At 43.2% G+C, this 18,303-nt stretch overlaps 1 protein-coding gene across 2 annotated transcripts in view; it reads right to left on the bottom strand.

The window, feature by feature from the left end:
• Positions 1 to 18,303, bottom strand: part of DENND2A (DENN domain containing 2A) — a 106,245-nt gene that overhangs the window by 73,722 nt on the left and 14,220 nt on the right. For both annotated transcript variants that reach the window (XM_027101725.1, XM_027101727.1), the window contains exons 2-3: positions 7,216 to 7,317; positions 3,151 to 4,314 (exon numbers count right to left, since the gene is read on the bottom strand). In XM_027101725.1, the coding sequence (XP_026957526.1) occupies positions 3,151 to 4,314; positions 7,216 to 7,289 (1,238 nt within the window). In that variant the 5' untranslated portion in view covers positions 7,290 to 7,317. The remainder of the gene's footprint in view (positions 1 to 3,150; positions 4,315 to 7,215; positions 7,318 to 18,303) is intronic.

The following is an 18,303-nucleotide window of genomic DNA, read 5'->3' as shown; positions in this document are numbered from 1 at the left end:
TGGTCTGGGAAGACCCCACATGCCACGGAGCAACTAAGCCCGTGTGCCACAACTACTGAGCCTGCGCTCTAGAGCCCACAAGCCACAACTACTGAGTCCACGTGCCAAAACTACTGAAGGCCCTAACTCCTCACATACAAGGGATCTTCAATAAGATTATTTGATTTCTAATAGAAACTATGGAGGCCAGAAGGTATTGGGATCACATATTCAAAAGGCTGAAAGAAAAATATTGTCAATTAAGAATTCTATACCCAAACAGGGACTTCCCTGGTGGCACAGTGGTTAAGAAGCCACCTGCCAATGCAGGGGACACGGGTTCGATCCCTGGTCTGGGAAGATCTCCCATGCCGCAGAGCAACTAAGCCCATGTGCCACAACTACTGAGCCTGCGCTCTAGAGCCCACACACCACAGCTACTGAAGCCCGTGTGCCTAAAGCCCGTGCTCTGCAACGAGAAGCCACTGCAATGAGAAGCCCGCGCACTGCAACAAAGAGTAGCCCCTGCTCGCTGCAACTAGAGAAAGCCTGCGTGCAGCAATGAAGACCTAATGCAGCCAAAAATTAATTAAAATAATTAATTAATTAAAATAAATAAATAAAACAGATTATGAGGTTAAAATAATTAAAACAGTTTGGTCCTAGAAAAGAAATAGGTACCCTGGGCTTCCCTGGTGGCGCAGTGGTTGAGAATCTGCCTGTTAATGCAGGGGACACGGGTTCGAGCCCTGGTCTGGGAGGATCCCACATGCCGCGGAGCAACCAGGCCCGTGAGCCACAACTACTGAGCCTGCGCGTCTGGAGCCTGTGCTCCGCAACAAGAGAGGCTGCGATAGTCAGAGGCCCAAACACCACAATGAAGAGTGGTCCCCACTTGCCACAACTAGAGAAAGCCCTCGCACAGAAACGAAGACCCAACACAGCAAAAATAAATAAATAAATTACTAAACTCCTACCCCCAACATCCTAAAAAAAAAAAAAAAGAAAAGAAATAGGTACCCTGATTAATTAAACAGAATAGAGCAAGAAAAAAATAACAGCTAACATTTATTGATCATTTACTATATGCCAGGCTCTGTTTTAACTTATGTTTACAAATATTTACTCATCCAATCTTCACAACAAAGCTATGAAGTGGTCACATGGAGATAATTATACATCTCCATTTTACAAATCAGTAAAATGAGGCTCAGACAAATTTAGGAGCTTGTCCAATGTCACACAACAACGCTGTGTTCATCACAGCGTTATTTGTAAACTGGAAACAACCTAGGTGTAAATCACTAGGGGAATGGCTAAATAAAATATGGTTTAGCCAGGTGCTGTAAAGATGGCAGTTAAAAAAGGAAGGTGAAAAAAAAAAGGAAAGTGGAACCACTGAAATATCTCAATGAGATCCTAAGTAAAAAACAGTCGATATAGAGCATGATTTCATTTTTTAAAGGATATAATATATACGTGTGTGTGTTTCTAGAAATTCTAGAACACCCAAACTTTTTTCCCCCTGTAAGAGAACATAAGACATTGCATTTCTGGCACCCAAAGAATCCTACCTGACAGACCATGTTGAGTAGGGGACTGACATGATCAACTCTGTATTTCTAGAAGACTCCTCTGGCTGCTGAGGAGAAGAACACTGGGGGTGGATACAAAATGACTAAGGTGGTGGCAGTGGAGGAGATGTAGTCAGCTTTAAGAAAATGTTTAAAACTAGAACCGAAGGACTTGCTGATGAATTAGACTGGGGGTATGTGAAAAAGAGAGAAATCACAAATGACTCTTAGGTTTTTGGCGTAAGCAAAATAAAGGGTGATACCACTAATAAGATAGCATCTATTTTGGGAAGAGACCGTTAGTAGTGGCCTGGATTGAGAATTTAGGTTTAGACGTGTTAAGTCCAAGCTATTAGATAACCAAATGGAGACCCAAGCATGAGAGGACTATACAAACCTGAGGCTGGGGGAGAGTCAGGGCTGGAGATATATATCTGGGAATCATAAGCATGTAACTGACACTTAAAACCATGGGACTGGGTGAGATCATTTAAGGGAGTGAGTGTAAATGGAGGAGAGGTGACATGATCCCGGGATGGTGTGTAGATGGGTTTGGGGGTGTTATTCCGACATGTAGAGGGAGAGGAAAATGGAGCTGAGGAGGAGCAGCCAGTGAAGTAGGGCTATCAGGAAAGCAGGTGGCCTAGAAGCCTAGTGAACATAGTATTTCAAGGTGGTGCGAGTCAAGTTGGTTCTCAAATGCTAAGAGAGGTCAATCAAAAAAAGAACAGAGAACTGGCAACTGTATTTAGCAAGATGGAGGTGGTAGGTGACTCGGTCTAGAGCAGTTCCAGCATAAGTGGCAAAAGCCCAACTGCAGTGAGTCAAGATAAACACAGGAGGGGAAGAAGTGGTGACAGCAGGTACAGGCAACTGCTCTGAGGAGTTTTTCTCAGTAGCTGATTTCCAGATTAGCAGGTATCAAACCAATTAGCACATTACAGAAATAGACAAGAAATTAGGTTTCAAAACAGAAAAGAAATTGTTTCCAAAGCACAGATTTTACCTTCAAGCATTCACATGTTTTTATTACCTAAGGTGTTATTTTAATATTATAAAATATTTACCGTGTGTGCATCTATACGCATAAATGAGAAAACTGAGGCCTCGAGAGGTTACGTAACTTGTTCAAAGTCACTTAGATAGACCATGATAGGGCCAGGGTAGGTCAGGCAGTGTGTTTCTAGAGCCCATACCAAGAAAAAACATGAAAGGAAGAGCCGGGAAAGACTTCCGGCACCACGCACCAGGTGGGGATGGTAGTAGCAGAATGAACATCAATTAGCACCAATTAGTAGATGGCCAGTGTCAATACAAGTTTTCATTTAACTCTTGGTTACTGTCTGAATTACAAGCACACATCACATTCAAAGGGTGATTTTTCAAGGCCAATACTCTTTTTTGAAGACAAGGAACTAACACAAAACACCTGTAACAGTTACCATGTTTTCAGGTTTAATCAGTGAACCATCTTAAGCTATGAACAGTCTCAACTAACTACAAGATCCAACAGTTTAATAAAATAAATAATTAGGCTGAGAACAGACAGTTGCAGTGCGGCCTAAAGGGCTCCAGCTGACAGCCACCAGTCACCTACCTGTGGTCAGCACTGGCCTTCGGTCTCCCGCTCCACAGTCTCCTGTTCACAGAGGAAGGCGGGGGAGAGGAGGGCAGAGGCGGGGCCGGTAGAGAGGGCAGAGGAGGCAGGTTCCTTTTATCTTTCCGGAAGCTGATGCCTGGGTTCCCATCCTTGTCCCCTTCGCCATCATGTTTGAAAGTTCTCCGGGGTTTGGGCGGGGGGCTGATGAAGGGTCTTGTGGGGGAGTCCTCCGAGCCCCTGTACACACTCTCCAGCCTCTGGTCATAGGGCCTCCCGCACAAGCCCTTCCTTTCCTCTGTGGCCTCAGGGGCAGGCTCCCTGCCTTCCAGGTCCAAGCGGTGGGCCCTGAATTCTGAGACACTCCCGCCCCCACGGTTCTCAGGAAGGGTGGGCCCCTCCTCGGCCTTGTCCGGCAGGCAGTGTGGGGAATAACAGGTGCCAGGTAGCTGGGGATCCAACCCTGCAGACCCATCCTTCAGAGCCTGCTCAAGTTTCTCCACCTGCTTCAGCACAGACAGGCTATCATTCTGAAAGCGCTGTTTGCCAAGCCTGGGCTCCCGGCCTCTTCCCAAGCTAGGAGCCAGCTCCCGGGCTGGCTGGCTCAGGTCTTGCCTCTGCTCTGCATCCTGTGCCCCAACTTTCACTACCCCTTTATTCCTCTCATCCTCTCTACTCTCTGCGTCCAGCCTTGTTCCGTTCTGAGCCTCTGTGACCCGAGTCCTCGAACCATCGCTGCTTCTCCTCTCCATCACACATGACGTCAGGTAATCCTCTTGCCCATCTGCTTTCCTGCCAGGGGCAGGAGTGGGCAACTCCTTTTTCCCTTCCCATTCTGATATCTTGTCCTTTATGCTGAGGGACTTGTGCCAGGCCCTGCCTCGGGCGGGAGGGCAGGGGTTCTGAACACTGCTTAGCTGCCTCTTGCCGGCCCTGCTGGCTCCTTTAGTGCCGAGATCTGAAGCTGGGTCGCTGATGATCATATTTGAGCTGAACATGTTCTGCTGAAAACAGTCCACTCTTGGCTCTACCATCAGGTTATAGAGGCTCTCCAGCGGGCTTCTTCGGAAGGGTGAGTCCTGATCCGTCTCTAGGAAAGGAATGGAGGACCTAAACGGCTGCCTTTGAGGGTCTTCCCCAGCCTTTGGACCTTCCACCTTGACCCTGAACAAGAAAGACAAACACTGAGTGCAGGAATTCTTGGTTATTGTTCTTAACTAGTCATTCAGATTTGCTAGAACTTAGATATAGATGTTACATACTAGTTGCAAGCCACACACATTGAAACCACCATTAAAAAAATCACTTTATGTTTTTCTTGGGGAGACAGCACGGTGAAATGAAAGGAGCTATTGGATTGTGGAGTCCAATAGACTTGGGTTTAAATCCTAATTCAACCACCGACCAGCTATCTGACCTTGGGTAAGTTGCTTAACTTCTCTAAACCTCAGTTTCCTCATATGTGAAATGGGAATAATAAACATATCTAACAGGGTGGCTGTAAACATTTAATAAGCTAGCTCACATAAAGCATCTAGTATGGTGTGAGTGTACAGTAAATGGTAGTTGTCATTAGCTTTTTTTAGTATTTTATTTATTTAGTTATGTATGTATTTATTTATTTGGCTGCACCGGGTCTTAGTTGCCACGTGCGGGATCTTCACTGCAGCATGTGGGCTCTTAGTTGCGGCATGTGGGATCTAGTTCCCGGACCAGGGATCGAACCTGGGACCCTGCATTGGGAGCGTGGAGCCTTAACCACTGGACCACTAGAGAAGTCCCATATTTGCTTTTTCCCCTGATGAAAATAGGAGAAGTTTTTCCTAATACTGGGTTTGATAAATTGTCCTGATCTGAGTGGGTAAAGCCACAATGATTGGCTGCATTTGAATGGAACCTCCTCTAGAATGTGAGCCCTACTAGACTGGTCTCTCCGTGAGGACAGGGATTGTTTTGTTTTGTTTTGAACTGTGGCCTGTTTTGGCTACTGCTACATCCCTAGCACCCAGAACAACATCCGGCAGAGTAGGTGGTCAATAAATATTTGTTGAGTGAATAAGTGAGTAAACAAGCAGATTCAGATTTCTCACATAGCCTGGAACTGCACTGTCCAATATAGTAGCCACTAGCTACATGTGGCTATTTGAACTAAAATCAAATTAAATTAAAGCTCCTCCTCCTCAGTTGCAGCAGCCATATGTCAAGTACTCAGTAGCCATGTGTGGCTAACGGTCACTGTATTGGATGCAGAAGAACATTTCCATCATTGCAGAAAGTTCTGGCCTAGCACGTACGTGTGGGGATATAGGCCTCCATACGTGACTTTAGGAGATGAGTTAGTGCCACAGAGATGTTAAAAATTATTTTGAAAGAAAAACAGAACATTTGAAGCTATTCTAATGAGAATGGGAGTATCTGTGTTTTGAAATGCAAAGCATTTGTCCACCAGCAAAGGTCATGACGGAGCACAGGGACCTTAAATGTGCCAAGATTAGCAAACATGCATGGACCGACTTCATGGTGCATGTTTTCTGAATATGTAGATCTGACTATATGGAAACTCCAGTTAAGGTTCACATGAAGGATGAATAATTAGCAATTTCATGCATCCTGTTACTAGCTAGCTTTCTATTCCAGAGACTAACGGTTGTTTATGTAAAGACTTCTCCCAGGACTGGGACATTAACATGTAAATTATGTCGTCGTTCTTGGTTGCTCAGCATAAACCAGAAGCTTGTGAAATTGCAAACAAATTTTCATATGTTAAATGTGGCTATCAAAGCAGAATTCCTTGTTTAAATAATCAATTAGCATTCATAACAGAGCGCTTACAAAAAAGAAACCCTTTTGTAATGGTCCTGTCACCACTGAGGATATTAGCATGAATTCAAATTTTAGTCAGAACCAGTTTGTTATTTTACTGAGAGTTCAAAAGACAGAAATTTAAGTCCTTGCTCTCATTGTGCTAGAGGCAAGATGAAGAAACAGGACACATAAAAACACAATTCAGGTTAGTTCACACTTAGTGAGAATTGATATAATATATAATCATAAATATCCTATGTACTGTTAAAAAATATTGACAGTAGATAAATATATGGCTTTAGAGTTAGAGGGACCTGGGTGTGGACCCTGGCTTCATTTTTTTTCACTTTAAAATGAGAACACTGGATTTTATTGGTGCAGAGGCCAAATTTATCTTGTTTGCTGTGACCAGTACATAGTAGGTAGTCAATGAATGAATGGTTGTGTTAATATATGTAATGTGCCCAGAGCACAGCACACATTATAAGTCTTGATGGCAATAAATGGTAACTAGTGTTATTATAATGATTGTAGTTATTGTCTAAGATCCCAGACATCTGGAGCAGCTTCACAATCACTGAGGCCCCATCTAAAAGCTGAAGAGGAGAAAGGCTAGCTTGCTAGAAAACCACGCTGGAATTACAAAGCTCAAGCAAGAGCGGCAAGGATGATGAAACCAGGGGCAGAGTGCCTTCTCCACATGGTTGCTGTACCCAAGAAGTTCTCGAGTTCCTGTTTCCAGGATTCTGTGGCCCCAGAAGGGGCTCTGGACTGGGATGCATAGCTGTGAACAGCTCAGTGATCTGTGAACAGCTCAGCAATTGCTAATTCCATTGCAGAATGTGAGACAGGGTATCAGAGGAAAGGGCTCCATCTGGGGAGAAAACAACCCTGCTAATATAAAGCAGGCTGTGTGGACAGATGCAGCTGCAAAGCTTTAGGGCTCAACGATAATTAAAATACCTGCACATCCTAGTAGTCAGAAAAATAAACCCTGGACTGGAAGGCATACATGGGGATAGGGCCTGAAGTGGAACACTGGGCACCAGGAAGACCTTTCCTTGACCACTCTGGTCTTGGGTTGCTGACTGAACGCAGTGCATGGAGATGATTTACAGGAGGCTCACCACCAAGACTTGGAAAAGAATGCCTCCTTAGTTCAGGGAGGCAGGGTTAGTGAGGAGGGAAAGGCAGTAGAAAAAGGAAGGAGACTGCGAATCCGGGCCAACTTCTGCGTTCCTGGGGGAGAAAAGTTCTTACTTGTCAGCCAATTTGTGGCCCAGGTTTTCAGTCTGGCTGTGGCTGCCCTTGGCTGGCCTGCACACTGTCATCATGTCAGCACCGAGAGGAGCTCCAAGTCGCCTGGGGGAACAGGGATGCACACTCAGTGAGCCATGGCAGCAATTCTAGGGCCCACACCCCAAACTATTTATCTCTGGTGGATTCCACCCAGGAGTAGAGGGTGACAGAGATGCACCATACACAATCCTTGACCCAGGAAGGGGTTGGGTCAAAGGCACAGAATCCTGAGGTCCACCCAGATTCAGACCCCATGCCAGCACTTCTCGTGTGTGTGTGTGTGTGTGTGTGTGTGTGTGTGTGTGTGTGTGTGTGTGTGTGTGTGTGTGTGTGTGTGTGTGTGTCTTTTAGATAATGTAACCAAAATTTTTAAGAAAACGTATAAACTTAGAAACTAAACCATAAATACCAGCACAAGTTGACACTTTGTCAAGGCTCTGTAAGAACATGTGATGAGCTAACAGCCCCTAAAGAAGAGAAGAACTATTACTTTGTTTGAAACAAGAAATAAACCACCTGCTAAAGTGGAAATACCTACCCAGAGCTACTCTACTCTTCTGCTGCCCCCATGCTGGGTGTAAACCCACACTGTCTTTGGAGCCCTGTACATAGATTCACGACTTTTCCACTGAACCTCCCAGGAATCCCTCTCCCACCTCCTCCTCAAGCTTCCAGGATTCCTATCCCCTCGCTCAGGAAGGTTTACCTGATTAGTAGTTTTCTAACTACTAGGATGTGCAGGTATTTTAATGATCGTTTCTTGGCCTAGGCAACCCCTCCCCCCAAGAAATCAAAGGGCTAGGCTTTAAGACATGCATGTACCTCTTGGGGACAAGGAGAGGGAGGCTAGAGGGAGAAAGAAAAAGAGAAGAGTGAACATGGGCAACAAATTAAAGAAGAGGGAGGTTAGGAAACGGCGAGCTGAAAAAACCTCTAGAGAAACTGTGGGAGAAGGACGGAGCTTGGGCCTGCCTACAGAACCCGGTTGTCCCCCTTTCCAGTGAGCGGCACCCTGCATTTTGGGGTATGTCAGTGTTGAAAGCAAGCCCAGTTCTTCAAAGAAGCCAGGCCCCAGGTCTCTCCCCTCCGTTAGGGAAAAGAGCCCTGAGAGGCCTTTCAGGGACAGGAAGGAACTCACTGCCCCTCTCCTAAGCTCAGCAAAGCTTCTGGAGCCTTCTATGCGGCTGGGCTGACAGACACTGCTCCTCTGTCCTGCATCTGGCAGAGGCCCCATGGGACTCAAGGGTAGCAGCCACTCCCCGCTGCTCTCTGCACGTCTGCACTCTGCCTCCACACAGACCAAGCCCACAGAGATGCAGCCTTGCTCCGCGTGAGCAGCAACTCTCCCCACTCACCCTCTTCTTTCGAGCTGGCATCCTCTTTCACTGGCTCTCTGAATAGGTGCCAGGCCCTGTGCAGAATGCTCTGGGCACTCAAGGATGAGTAAGACATGATGTCTGCCCCTGGGGAGAGCACTGGGACTGTGCTTGGGTCACGATCAGCCCCATAACCCCCTCTCTCCTCAAGGGAACGGTTTCCTTATACTTCCTAGGAAGCCATAGCTTTTTCAAAAAGCACAAAGCGCACTGTGTCTAATGCACAGAGAACCATGGATGAACTCTGAGGTTAAAGATCCCGAGAAGCACTTAAACAACATGGTACTTAAGTGAACTTGATTCCCATCAGGCAGTAATAACTTCCAGTCCGAAAACCACAGTCTCTAGAGAAACAGCTGATACCACAGTCTGAGAAGCAAGTTCAAGTGGGCTTAAGGGGCTGGAACTGAGGGGGCATAGAACCCAAGGCACACTCAGCAATCAGCTCACCAACATTTCTAAATTCACAGAAGAATGGAAAATGCTGCTCCCACAAAACTTTGTCACTTCCCTTTTGTCTCTGATGTTTAAAGGTCATTAATTAGGTGACAAGCCTAGCCTAATTTGCTAGGTGGGAGAACTCTGTGACGTAAATTACCAAGATAAACTTCTCTATCACTTTATAGGTCTGGGAATACAAGATGGAGCTGTTTCCCAAAGTGTGGTCCATGAAAGTTCTTATGTTTTTTGAATATTCAAACATTCCCGTAAGTTTTTTAAACTGTCTTACAAATTGAAGAAGATATTTTTTAAATGCCGATATCTATAGCTGATTATGTTTATCAGTCTAGCCCATAATCAAGTTTTGTTTTTCTTCTTGCTAAAGTGAATACTGTAAAATCTGTTCTTGACTCAAAGGTTCTCTTTGGAAATCAATGTCAAGTTGATTGGAGGGATCAGGTGAAGTTAAGAAGTGGTGGGAGGGGCTTCCCTGGTGGCGCAGTGGTTGGGAGTCTGCCTGCCGATGCAGGGGACACGGGTTCATGCCCCGGTCCGGGAAGATATCTAATTAAAAAAAAAAAAAAAAAAAAAAAAAGAAGTGGTGGGAGAGTCTTTTCAGCTTTTAATGTTAGGAACTCCCTTCTAACATCTCAACATGTTACTCCTAATTACTTCTCTGAATTACCTTTTTACTTTTTCAAGAGAGAGAAAGAGACAGATTATAGTGAGATACTTCTGGCCAGTCTTAAAAGTCCACAGAAAATTTAATTGCTCCAGACTGACACTACTAGATCAAAATGGTATATTATTTTGTGACTCCTTCAAGTTTACCCACTAAGGCTTGAAATTCCAGCCTGATTTCTGAAAACACTTTTTTTTAAAGGGGCCTGGGGTACTAAATGTGAGATCATTAATTTAAAAACAAGTATTTCCCCCCAAAAGGGTCAAGATTTTAAAACAGATATAAAGTGTTTCTCCACAAGTAGGAAGGAGGCAGTTGACATATCAGATCTTTTCCCGGGAGCAGTTCTTACAGGAGAGCCTGAGGGTGCCTGAAGGAGGGAGGGGAACAGCCCTGTGTGGAGAGAAGCGAGGAGTGCCAGCGGGGAGATGGTAACTCCTTTAGAATCTGGCCCATGCCTGCCTGCTCTCCTCCCTCCATTGCCATTTGAGGAACCAGCAAAGGCAGGCAGGAAACACCACCTGGTGAAGCTAGCATAGTCTTAAATACCAGGAGCCCAGTAAGACAGCTACTCATGGTCTGAGGCTTGGCCTCTTAGAGTGCTTCTACTTATAATAAAGCATTGTTCATATTTTGTTCTGGGCATTAATTATCCATTTATGATATTTAAAAAAAAGGATATAGGATGCCATGGATCGTTGATATCACCAACAGTAATAACCTTCTTCCTATTAGCTCTGGTGGGGTTTTTATGTTGGGAACAGGGAGGTGATACATGGTCTACAGAAATTTTGCAATCAAGGTCACTTACAAGAAGAAGTTTGGATAATACTGGTTTAGGGACTGCTATAAAAAAACCCTGGACATGTTTAAGCCACAGGACATGGTGGGGGTGGGAGCAGGAAGAACTGATTTTCCCCAAATCATAAAACAAAAACAGTGATTTAAATAAAAAATGAAATCTGGAAATGTCGATCAATGGATGAATGGATAAACAAACAAAATGTGGTCTAGCCATATAGTATAATGTTATTCAGCTCAATCTTAAAAAGGAACAAAGGACCATTACATGCTACAGCATGGCTGAACCTTGAAAACACACTACGTGAAAAAAGCCAGATACAAAAGGAATATTGTATGATTGTATTTATATGAAATGTCCGGAATAGGTAAACCCATAGAGGGAAGTGGAATTGGGATGATTACTAACAGGTAAAGGTTTCTTTTGGGGATGACAGAAATGTTCTGGAATTAGATAGTGATGATAGCTGCACAACACAGTGAATACATTACAAGTCCTTAAATTGTGCACTTTTTTTGGGGGGGGGGCTGAGTTGGGTCTTCGTTGCTGCGTGCGGGCTTTTCTCTAGTTGCGGCGAGCAGGGGCTACTCTTCGTTGCGGTGCGCGGGCTTCTCATTGCAGTGGCTTCTCTTGTTCTGGAGCACCGGCTCTAGGGGCTCGGGCTTCAGTAGTTGTGGCACATGGGGTTAGTTGTTCTGCGTCATGTGGGATCTTCCTGGACCAGGGCTTGAACCCGTGTCCCCTGCATTGGCAGGTGGATTCTTAACCACTGTGCCACCCGGGAAGCCCAACTGTGCACTTTTAAATGGTGAATTTTATGTGAATTATATCTCAACTGAAAATACAGTATAAGTATATTCAATGAAATTTGGGCAGGGGAGGAGGTGGAGTGAGGAATACATAACTATAATTTTCCAGTGCCCTTTAGTGTTCTAAGGCTAGTATGTTAGTTCTGAAATATAAGTAAATGTATTCGATACATAACTTGATTCATAAAATGGTCAGACTTGAAACACTGAATGAAAAATACAGTTTAGTTCATAAATGATTACATACTAATAAAATTAAACTTTGAGTGGTTTTTATTTGCGTTGCAAATAAAACTACAAGGGCTTCTCTGGTGGCGCAGTGGTTAAGAATCCACCTGCCAATGCAGGGGACACAGGTTTGAGTCCTGGTCAGGGAAGATCCCACGTGCTACAGAGCAACTAGCCTATGCACCACAACTACTGAGCCTGCGCTCTAGAGCCTGCGAGCCACAACTACTGAGCCTGCGTGCCACAACTACTGAAGCCCGAGCACCTAGAGCCGGTGCTCCAGAAGAGAAGCCACTGCAATGAGAAGCCCACGCACCGCAACGAAGAGTAGCCCCTGCTCGCCACCAACTAGAGAAAAGCCCATGCCAAAATTAAATTTAAAAATAAATATTTTTTAAAAAGAAAAGATGTTTGTTGAATGAGCGAACACATATACCATTTTCTTATACTCAACAGATGACTGGATAAACAAAATGTGGTCTAGCCATACAAATGGAATATTATTCAGCCATTTAATAAAAAAGGACTATTACATGCTACAACATGATGAACTGTAAAAAAATACTAAGTGGGAAAAAGCCCAGACACAAAAGAAATATAGCATGATTCCATCTACATGAAACGTGCAGAATAGATAAATACATAGAGATGGAAAGTATTGATAGATTACTGTTGCCAGGGGCTGTGTGACGGGGAGTGGGGAGTGACTGCTAATAGGTACGGATTTTCCAGGGGAGGAGAGTGATGAAAATGTTCTAAAATTAGTGGTGATAGTTGCACAAAATAGTTAATATGCTAAAAACACTTAGAGTTAATATGCTAAAAACACTAAAAACTGTGTATTTGAAAGGGGTGAATTTTATGGTATGTGAATTATATCTCAATAATGCTGTTTTTTTTTAATATTTATTTATTTAGCTGCTTGCGCCGGGTCTTAGTTGCGCAGGCGGGCTCCTTAGTTGTAGCATGTGAACTTTTAGTTGCGGCATGCATGTGGGATCTAGTTCCCTGACCAGGGATCGAACCCAGGTCCCCTGCCTTGGGAACATGGAGTCTTAACCACTTTGCCACCAGGGAAGTCCCCTGTTATTATTATTTTTTTTAATCAGCAAGGACAGCTGCTAAAATTGAGGAGTGCTGGCCCCACCCCAGACTGAGTGAATCAGACTGCTAGAAGAGGGCCTAGGAGTCTGCATTTATAAGTTCCCCCGGGAATTCATAGGCTTAGAGTTGAACCCTAGAGTTTATCTTCCTGTCACTGGTATTGTCAGTCAGCAACAGATCTACTCTCCTTTGCCAGCTTCCTTTGCAAGGCAGTTTTTTACTCCAGCGTGTCTCTCTGCTCCTATTTTTCAGAGCATCTCTGAAATCCGATGGAGGTGTTATCAGCACACAGTGAGTTGCTCCTGTCCCTCAAGCCCAGGTGTAAATGCTCCAAGATGCTGTTTCATAGATCGTCCCTACACAGGCAGGCTTCAACAGCAAGACTCATTTTCACCCTAAGGAATGGCCTCCAGACCGAGAGCATAATCTGAGTCATTTTAAGACTTTCTGTGAGTATGAATACCCAGTTACTGACAATAACAGTTTCTTTGAACAACCTGACCAGTATTTTCTTGACCTACACCTGTCAGTTGTCTGACAAGTGAAGCCACTGGGAATCTGTGGCTTGAGCAGCCTGAGGCTGTAGACTGGACCACACTTTTTGATGCTCCTGAGGCCAGAGATAGCGAAAGATTTTTATTATTCTCACTTTTCGTAAACCCAGGAAGGATTTTTCACACCTGCAGAACAATCCTACATAGAGAGATGTATTTGGCCACCTTCGTAGGATGGAAACACATTTTTCACTTGACAATATTTGCAAATCATGTGTTTCCCCTCACTCACTTGCAGTGTGGAAATACTTCCATATGTGCCTTTCGGTTCACCATTTTGTGGAGGATAAAAAGCAAGAAAGTACAATTAGGTGGCCATCTTGCATATGAACACTAAACTACTGTGTGTATAAAGTTTTAGTGGTATCAGCCCTCCCAAGTTAATGCTTAATAACTACTAGAGTCACCTCTCTGGAAAAAGTTACTATGAGTTTGCCATAAATCATAAAAGTAGGAGTTATGGGAGTTATGAAATATGCTAATACTGCGAAAATATGGTTTAAAAATCTGAATTCAGGTAAATATTTCTTTTAAGTAAAAAAGTACACCTCCTTTTGTTTCTTTTAGGTATTACAGGTCACCAAACTTGGAGAAGTCAGGTTCTAACTTCTTTCAACTCTCAAACATTTAAACTTACTCTTCCTTCTCTCTGTTCTTGGCTAGGCCAGAAGCCACTTCTTGTTTCTAACCTCTGCAGAAGTCAATGTCAATGCTCCTACCATTCTTCTGATGAGGAAATCAAACCAAGGGAAGTTAAGTCACTTGTCTAAGTACATATAACAACTCTTAAGTGGTAGAGCCAGGAGTGAGTCTATGTTTTGAGCCCAAGCCTGGTGCTCCTTATACAGTATCACTGTGGCTTCATATTACATTTTCTAATCTAGACGAGAACTAGACTCTAGCTGATTATTTTTAGTGTTGTTCAGCTCTTCAAGATCAGCAATTGTTTTATTCTTTTACACCATGCTGAATTTCATAAACACTTACTAATAGAGTGAGCTGGGAGGGAGACTGAAGGTTTTTTTGTGGGTCTCTCTTTTTATGGTTCTGTGATTAAACATTTCTCTACTTTGGGAGTCTATCCTAAAGAATAATCCTAAATATGGAAAAATGTATGCATAAATGTTCATAGCTATATTATTTATAATACTGAAAATCACAAATAACTCAAATGTCAAGCAATATAATGGTAATATAAACTATAATACAGCTTTCAGTGAAATATTATATAGCAAGTTAAATTACGTTTAAGACTACTACAATTCTATTGAGATAGAAAGTAGATTAGTGGTTGTCTAGGTTGGAAGCGGGTAGGTGGGGAAAATGGGGAGTGACTGCTAATGAGTATGCGGTTTCTTTCTGGAGTGATGAAAATTTCTAAAATTGATTGTGGTGATGGTCGAACAACTCTGTGAATACACTAAAAACCATTAAACTGTACACTTTAAATGGGTGAATTGTATTATATGTGAATTATATTTCAATAAAGCTGTTATTTTTAAAAAGTAAATTAAAAAGTCAAGGTAAAAAAAAGAGACTATTGGGACTTCCCTGGCGGTCCAGGGGTTAAGACTGAGCTTCCACTGCAGGGGGCACAGGTTCGATCCCTGGTTTGCATGCGTGCAGCACAGCAGAAAAAAAAAAAAAAAAAAAGACTATTACTAAATGGAAAAAATGCTCACGTTGTGATGTTAGCCAAAGGAACAGGATCCAAAAGCTTGCATGCTATATGAGTAAAACATGTTTTTAAAGGGGGCAGGGGGAAGGAATCTATTCCTACTCAAAATCTCACACATAAGAAAATGACTGGAAGGAAATGTAACAAAGGATTAACAGTAGCTGTCATCGAATAAGAATCTTGGAATGATTTTTTTCTGTTCTACTTATCTATATTTTCAACAACAACAAAAAATAGATTTCCAATTTTTTTGTAATAAGCATGCAATATTATTACTATCACAAATAACAGGGGAAAATGTAAACTCAGCTGTTACCTGCGGGAGTCAGGGTCTGCCCTGTGGCGCCCCCAACAGGCCACATGGTCGCTCTGCAGCTACAACGACAGCTGCAGGGTATCGGGTCGGCTGAGCCTGTCACTCCACTACTTGTTGGGCTTTGCCACAGTATCTCCTGAACGAAAGGGTAAGTGATACTTTATTCTCATTTCCTCCTTTCCCTTAGTGACTACCAAGGCTTGGATCCTGGTCTCCAGTAACCACTTCCCAGTACAGATGTTCCCATGGGTTCAAAGAGAGATTATATGGGGACCTATGGCTAACAGGGAAATAGTCATGTAATTCATTCTTCCAACTAATAATTGTGTCTACTGCACACAGGGAACTGAGTGAAGCTGGGAGAAATGTAAACTAAATCATTTACTTGCCCTCTGAGAGTTTTCATTCTCATACAGAAAATAAGATGCGCACGACAGTATCGTGTTATATACTTGGAAGTTGCTAAGAGAGTAGATCTTAAATGTTTTCACCACACAAACAAAAAAAAGTTAACTGTGTGAGGTGATGGATGTGTTCACTAACGGTATATGGTAATCATGTCACAATATAAATGTATATCAAATCATCACGTGTACACCTTAAACTCACACAATGTTATATGTCAATTATATCTCAATAAAGCTGAGGGATGCAAACAAATGTCTTTAATACAAAAGACATGTCTTTAATACAAAACACAATATGATAAGCAAAACAGGTGACAGCAGATTCCTTTGCGGATCTGGGCTCAAAGGGTGGGCTGAATTTCCTTTGGGGTGTATGGGTGAAAGGCAAAGATGTTTGCATAATCTCAAAATGGCTAAATGCTTAAGGAAGGACAAACTCCTGAATGAAAAGCAGCACTGATTCTGTAAGGGATTACACCCAACTGATTTGCTGGATTTCCTTGCAGGAGTCAATCAAGATGTGAACTAAGACAGAATCTGAACACAACTTGTGTAGACTGCTGAAAGCTTTTACCAAGATGTTACCAGAAGCATGGCGACCTTACATTTTTTTATTTCAAAATAATTTCAAGTTTACAGAACAGTTGCAAGAACAGTACAGAAAACTCATATACTCTAACTACATTTACCACATTTTAATATTCTCTCTCAATTAAAGAGTATTCTAAAATGCTCTTTTGGAGCTTCAGGGAAAATGAGTGCTATCCAGCCACTAGAAGCCTTCAGTGCTCATTAATCTAAAAGAAAATAGAATCTTACAAAACCAGTTTAGTGAAGTAAGTAAGCACACCCAGGTCCAAAAGACAACTCAGCCCCAACCCACTCCTGACCCTCCACCAGGACCTCCCAGGAGGACACAGAACACTTTAAAACCAGATTACCAAACGTGTAAGAAGAGCTAAGAAAACACAGAAAAATAAAAAAAGCTGAGGAGCAGAGGTGACTGCCCCTACCAGATATTCAAACATACTATAAAGCCTCTATAATTAAAACAGTGTGGTACTGCCACAATAGATAAATAGACTGATAGAACAGAAAGTCTAGACATAGGCCTAAGTATTCATAGAACTTTATATATGATCAAGGTGGCGTCTTAAATCACTAGGGAAAAGATGGACTTTTTAACAAATGGTGCTGGAATAACTGAATAGCCCCAAGATGTTCAAGTAAGATCACATTGTGAATCTGATGTGCCTGCAGCCCTGGTGAACTGAGAATGACCTGGGTCTTTCTCAGAGCCAGAAAGCCAGCTGCAGGCAAGAACCAGCTCCACAGAGCGGCTGCAGCCCTGAGGGGTTGACAGTAGCCCCTGACCAGTATCTGTCATATCCCCTAAAGAGCTCCAAATGCCTTCTGAACCTGCTGTAATTTGAACGGAATTTCAAAATTCTGATTTTCTCCCCTATGGCAGCCCTAGATCTTATCACACATTTGTACAGCACCTGATTTCCGCATCATACACACATTATAACGTACGTAAGCCCCCTGCCTCCTGCCAGTTTCCAGATGTAATTTTTGTTATGCTTATTTTTGAAGAGAAGATTAAGGTTCAGAGACTTGCCCAGGATCGCAGTGTTTAAGTAGCAGAATAGAGAATCTTGTGATTTGTATCTTTCTACTCCGAATTCTATATTTCGCCCCCAAACCTTGTTATCTGTTCTCTTAGTACCTTCAACCAGAACCACCCGATCGACACCTCTCACAAGCCTGATGCAAGAATCTGCTACTCAGTGATGCCAGTACCCCTGGGGACAGTAACCTGAAGGCCTGACCCCTTTCTTCCAAGGGCAGCAAGCAGGAAATAGCTTTCATTCATAACCTTTGGAAAGGCCAGGGTAAGGAAATGAACACTGTTACATCCTATGACCTGTTAGGCACTGTACTAAGCACTTTACCAACATAATCTTAGAAATAACGCATCTCCCAAGAGAAACGAAGACATATATCCACATATGTTCTTGTATACTAACATTCAGAGCACATTATTCTTGATGGTCATACAGTGGAAACAGTCCAAATGCCATCGACTGATGAATAAACAAAATGTGGTATACCCATATGATGAAATAATATTCAGCCATCAAAGGAATGATGACACATGCTACAACATACTGAGCCTTGAAGACATTATGCTAAATGAATAGAAGCCAGTCACAAAAGGCCACAAATTGTATAAGTCCATTTATATGAAATGTCTGGAACAGGGGTATCTACAGGACAGAAAGTAGATTGATGATTGCTTAGTGCTGGAGGAGATGGAGTGGGCGCTGGGGGTGATGGCTAAGGGGTGTGGGTTTCTTTTGCCATGTGATGAAAATGTTCTAAAATTGGTGACGGTTGCACACTCTGTGGATATACTAAAAACTATTAAACTGTATGCTTTAAATGGATGAATTTTTTTGGTATGTGAATTATACCTCAATAAAACTGTTACAAAAAAAGGAAAGGAGGGAGGGAGGGAGAGAGGAGGGAAGGAAGGAAGGAAGGGAGGGAGGGAGGGAGGGAGGAAGGAGGGAAGGAAGGGAGGGAGAGAAGGAAGAGAGGGAGGGAGGGAGGAAGGCGGGAAAGAAGGAAGGAAGGGAGGGAGGGAGG

Source organism: Aethalodelphis obliquidens, unplaced genomic scaffold, assembly GCF_003676395.1.
Source record: "Aethalodelphis obliquidens isolate GAN/ISIS:26980383/991018 unplaced genomic scaffold, ASM367639v1 scaffold5, whole genome shotgun sequence".
NCBI lineage: Eukaryota > Metazoa > Chordata > Mammalia > Artiodactyla > Delphinidae > Aethalodelphis > Aethalodelphis obliquidens.
This window is presented reverse-complemented; position numbering and strand designations above follow the sequence as displayed.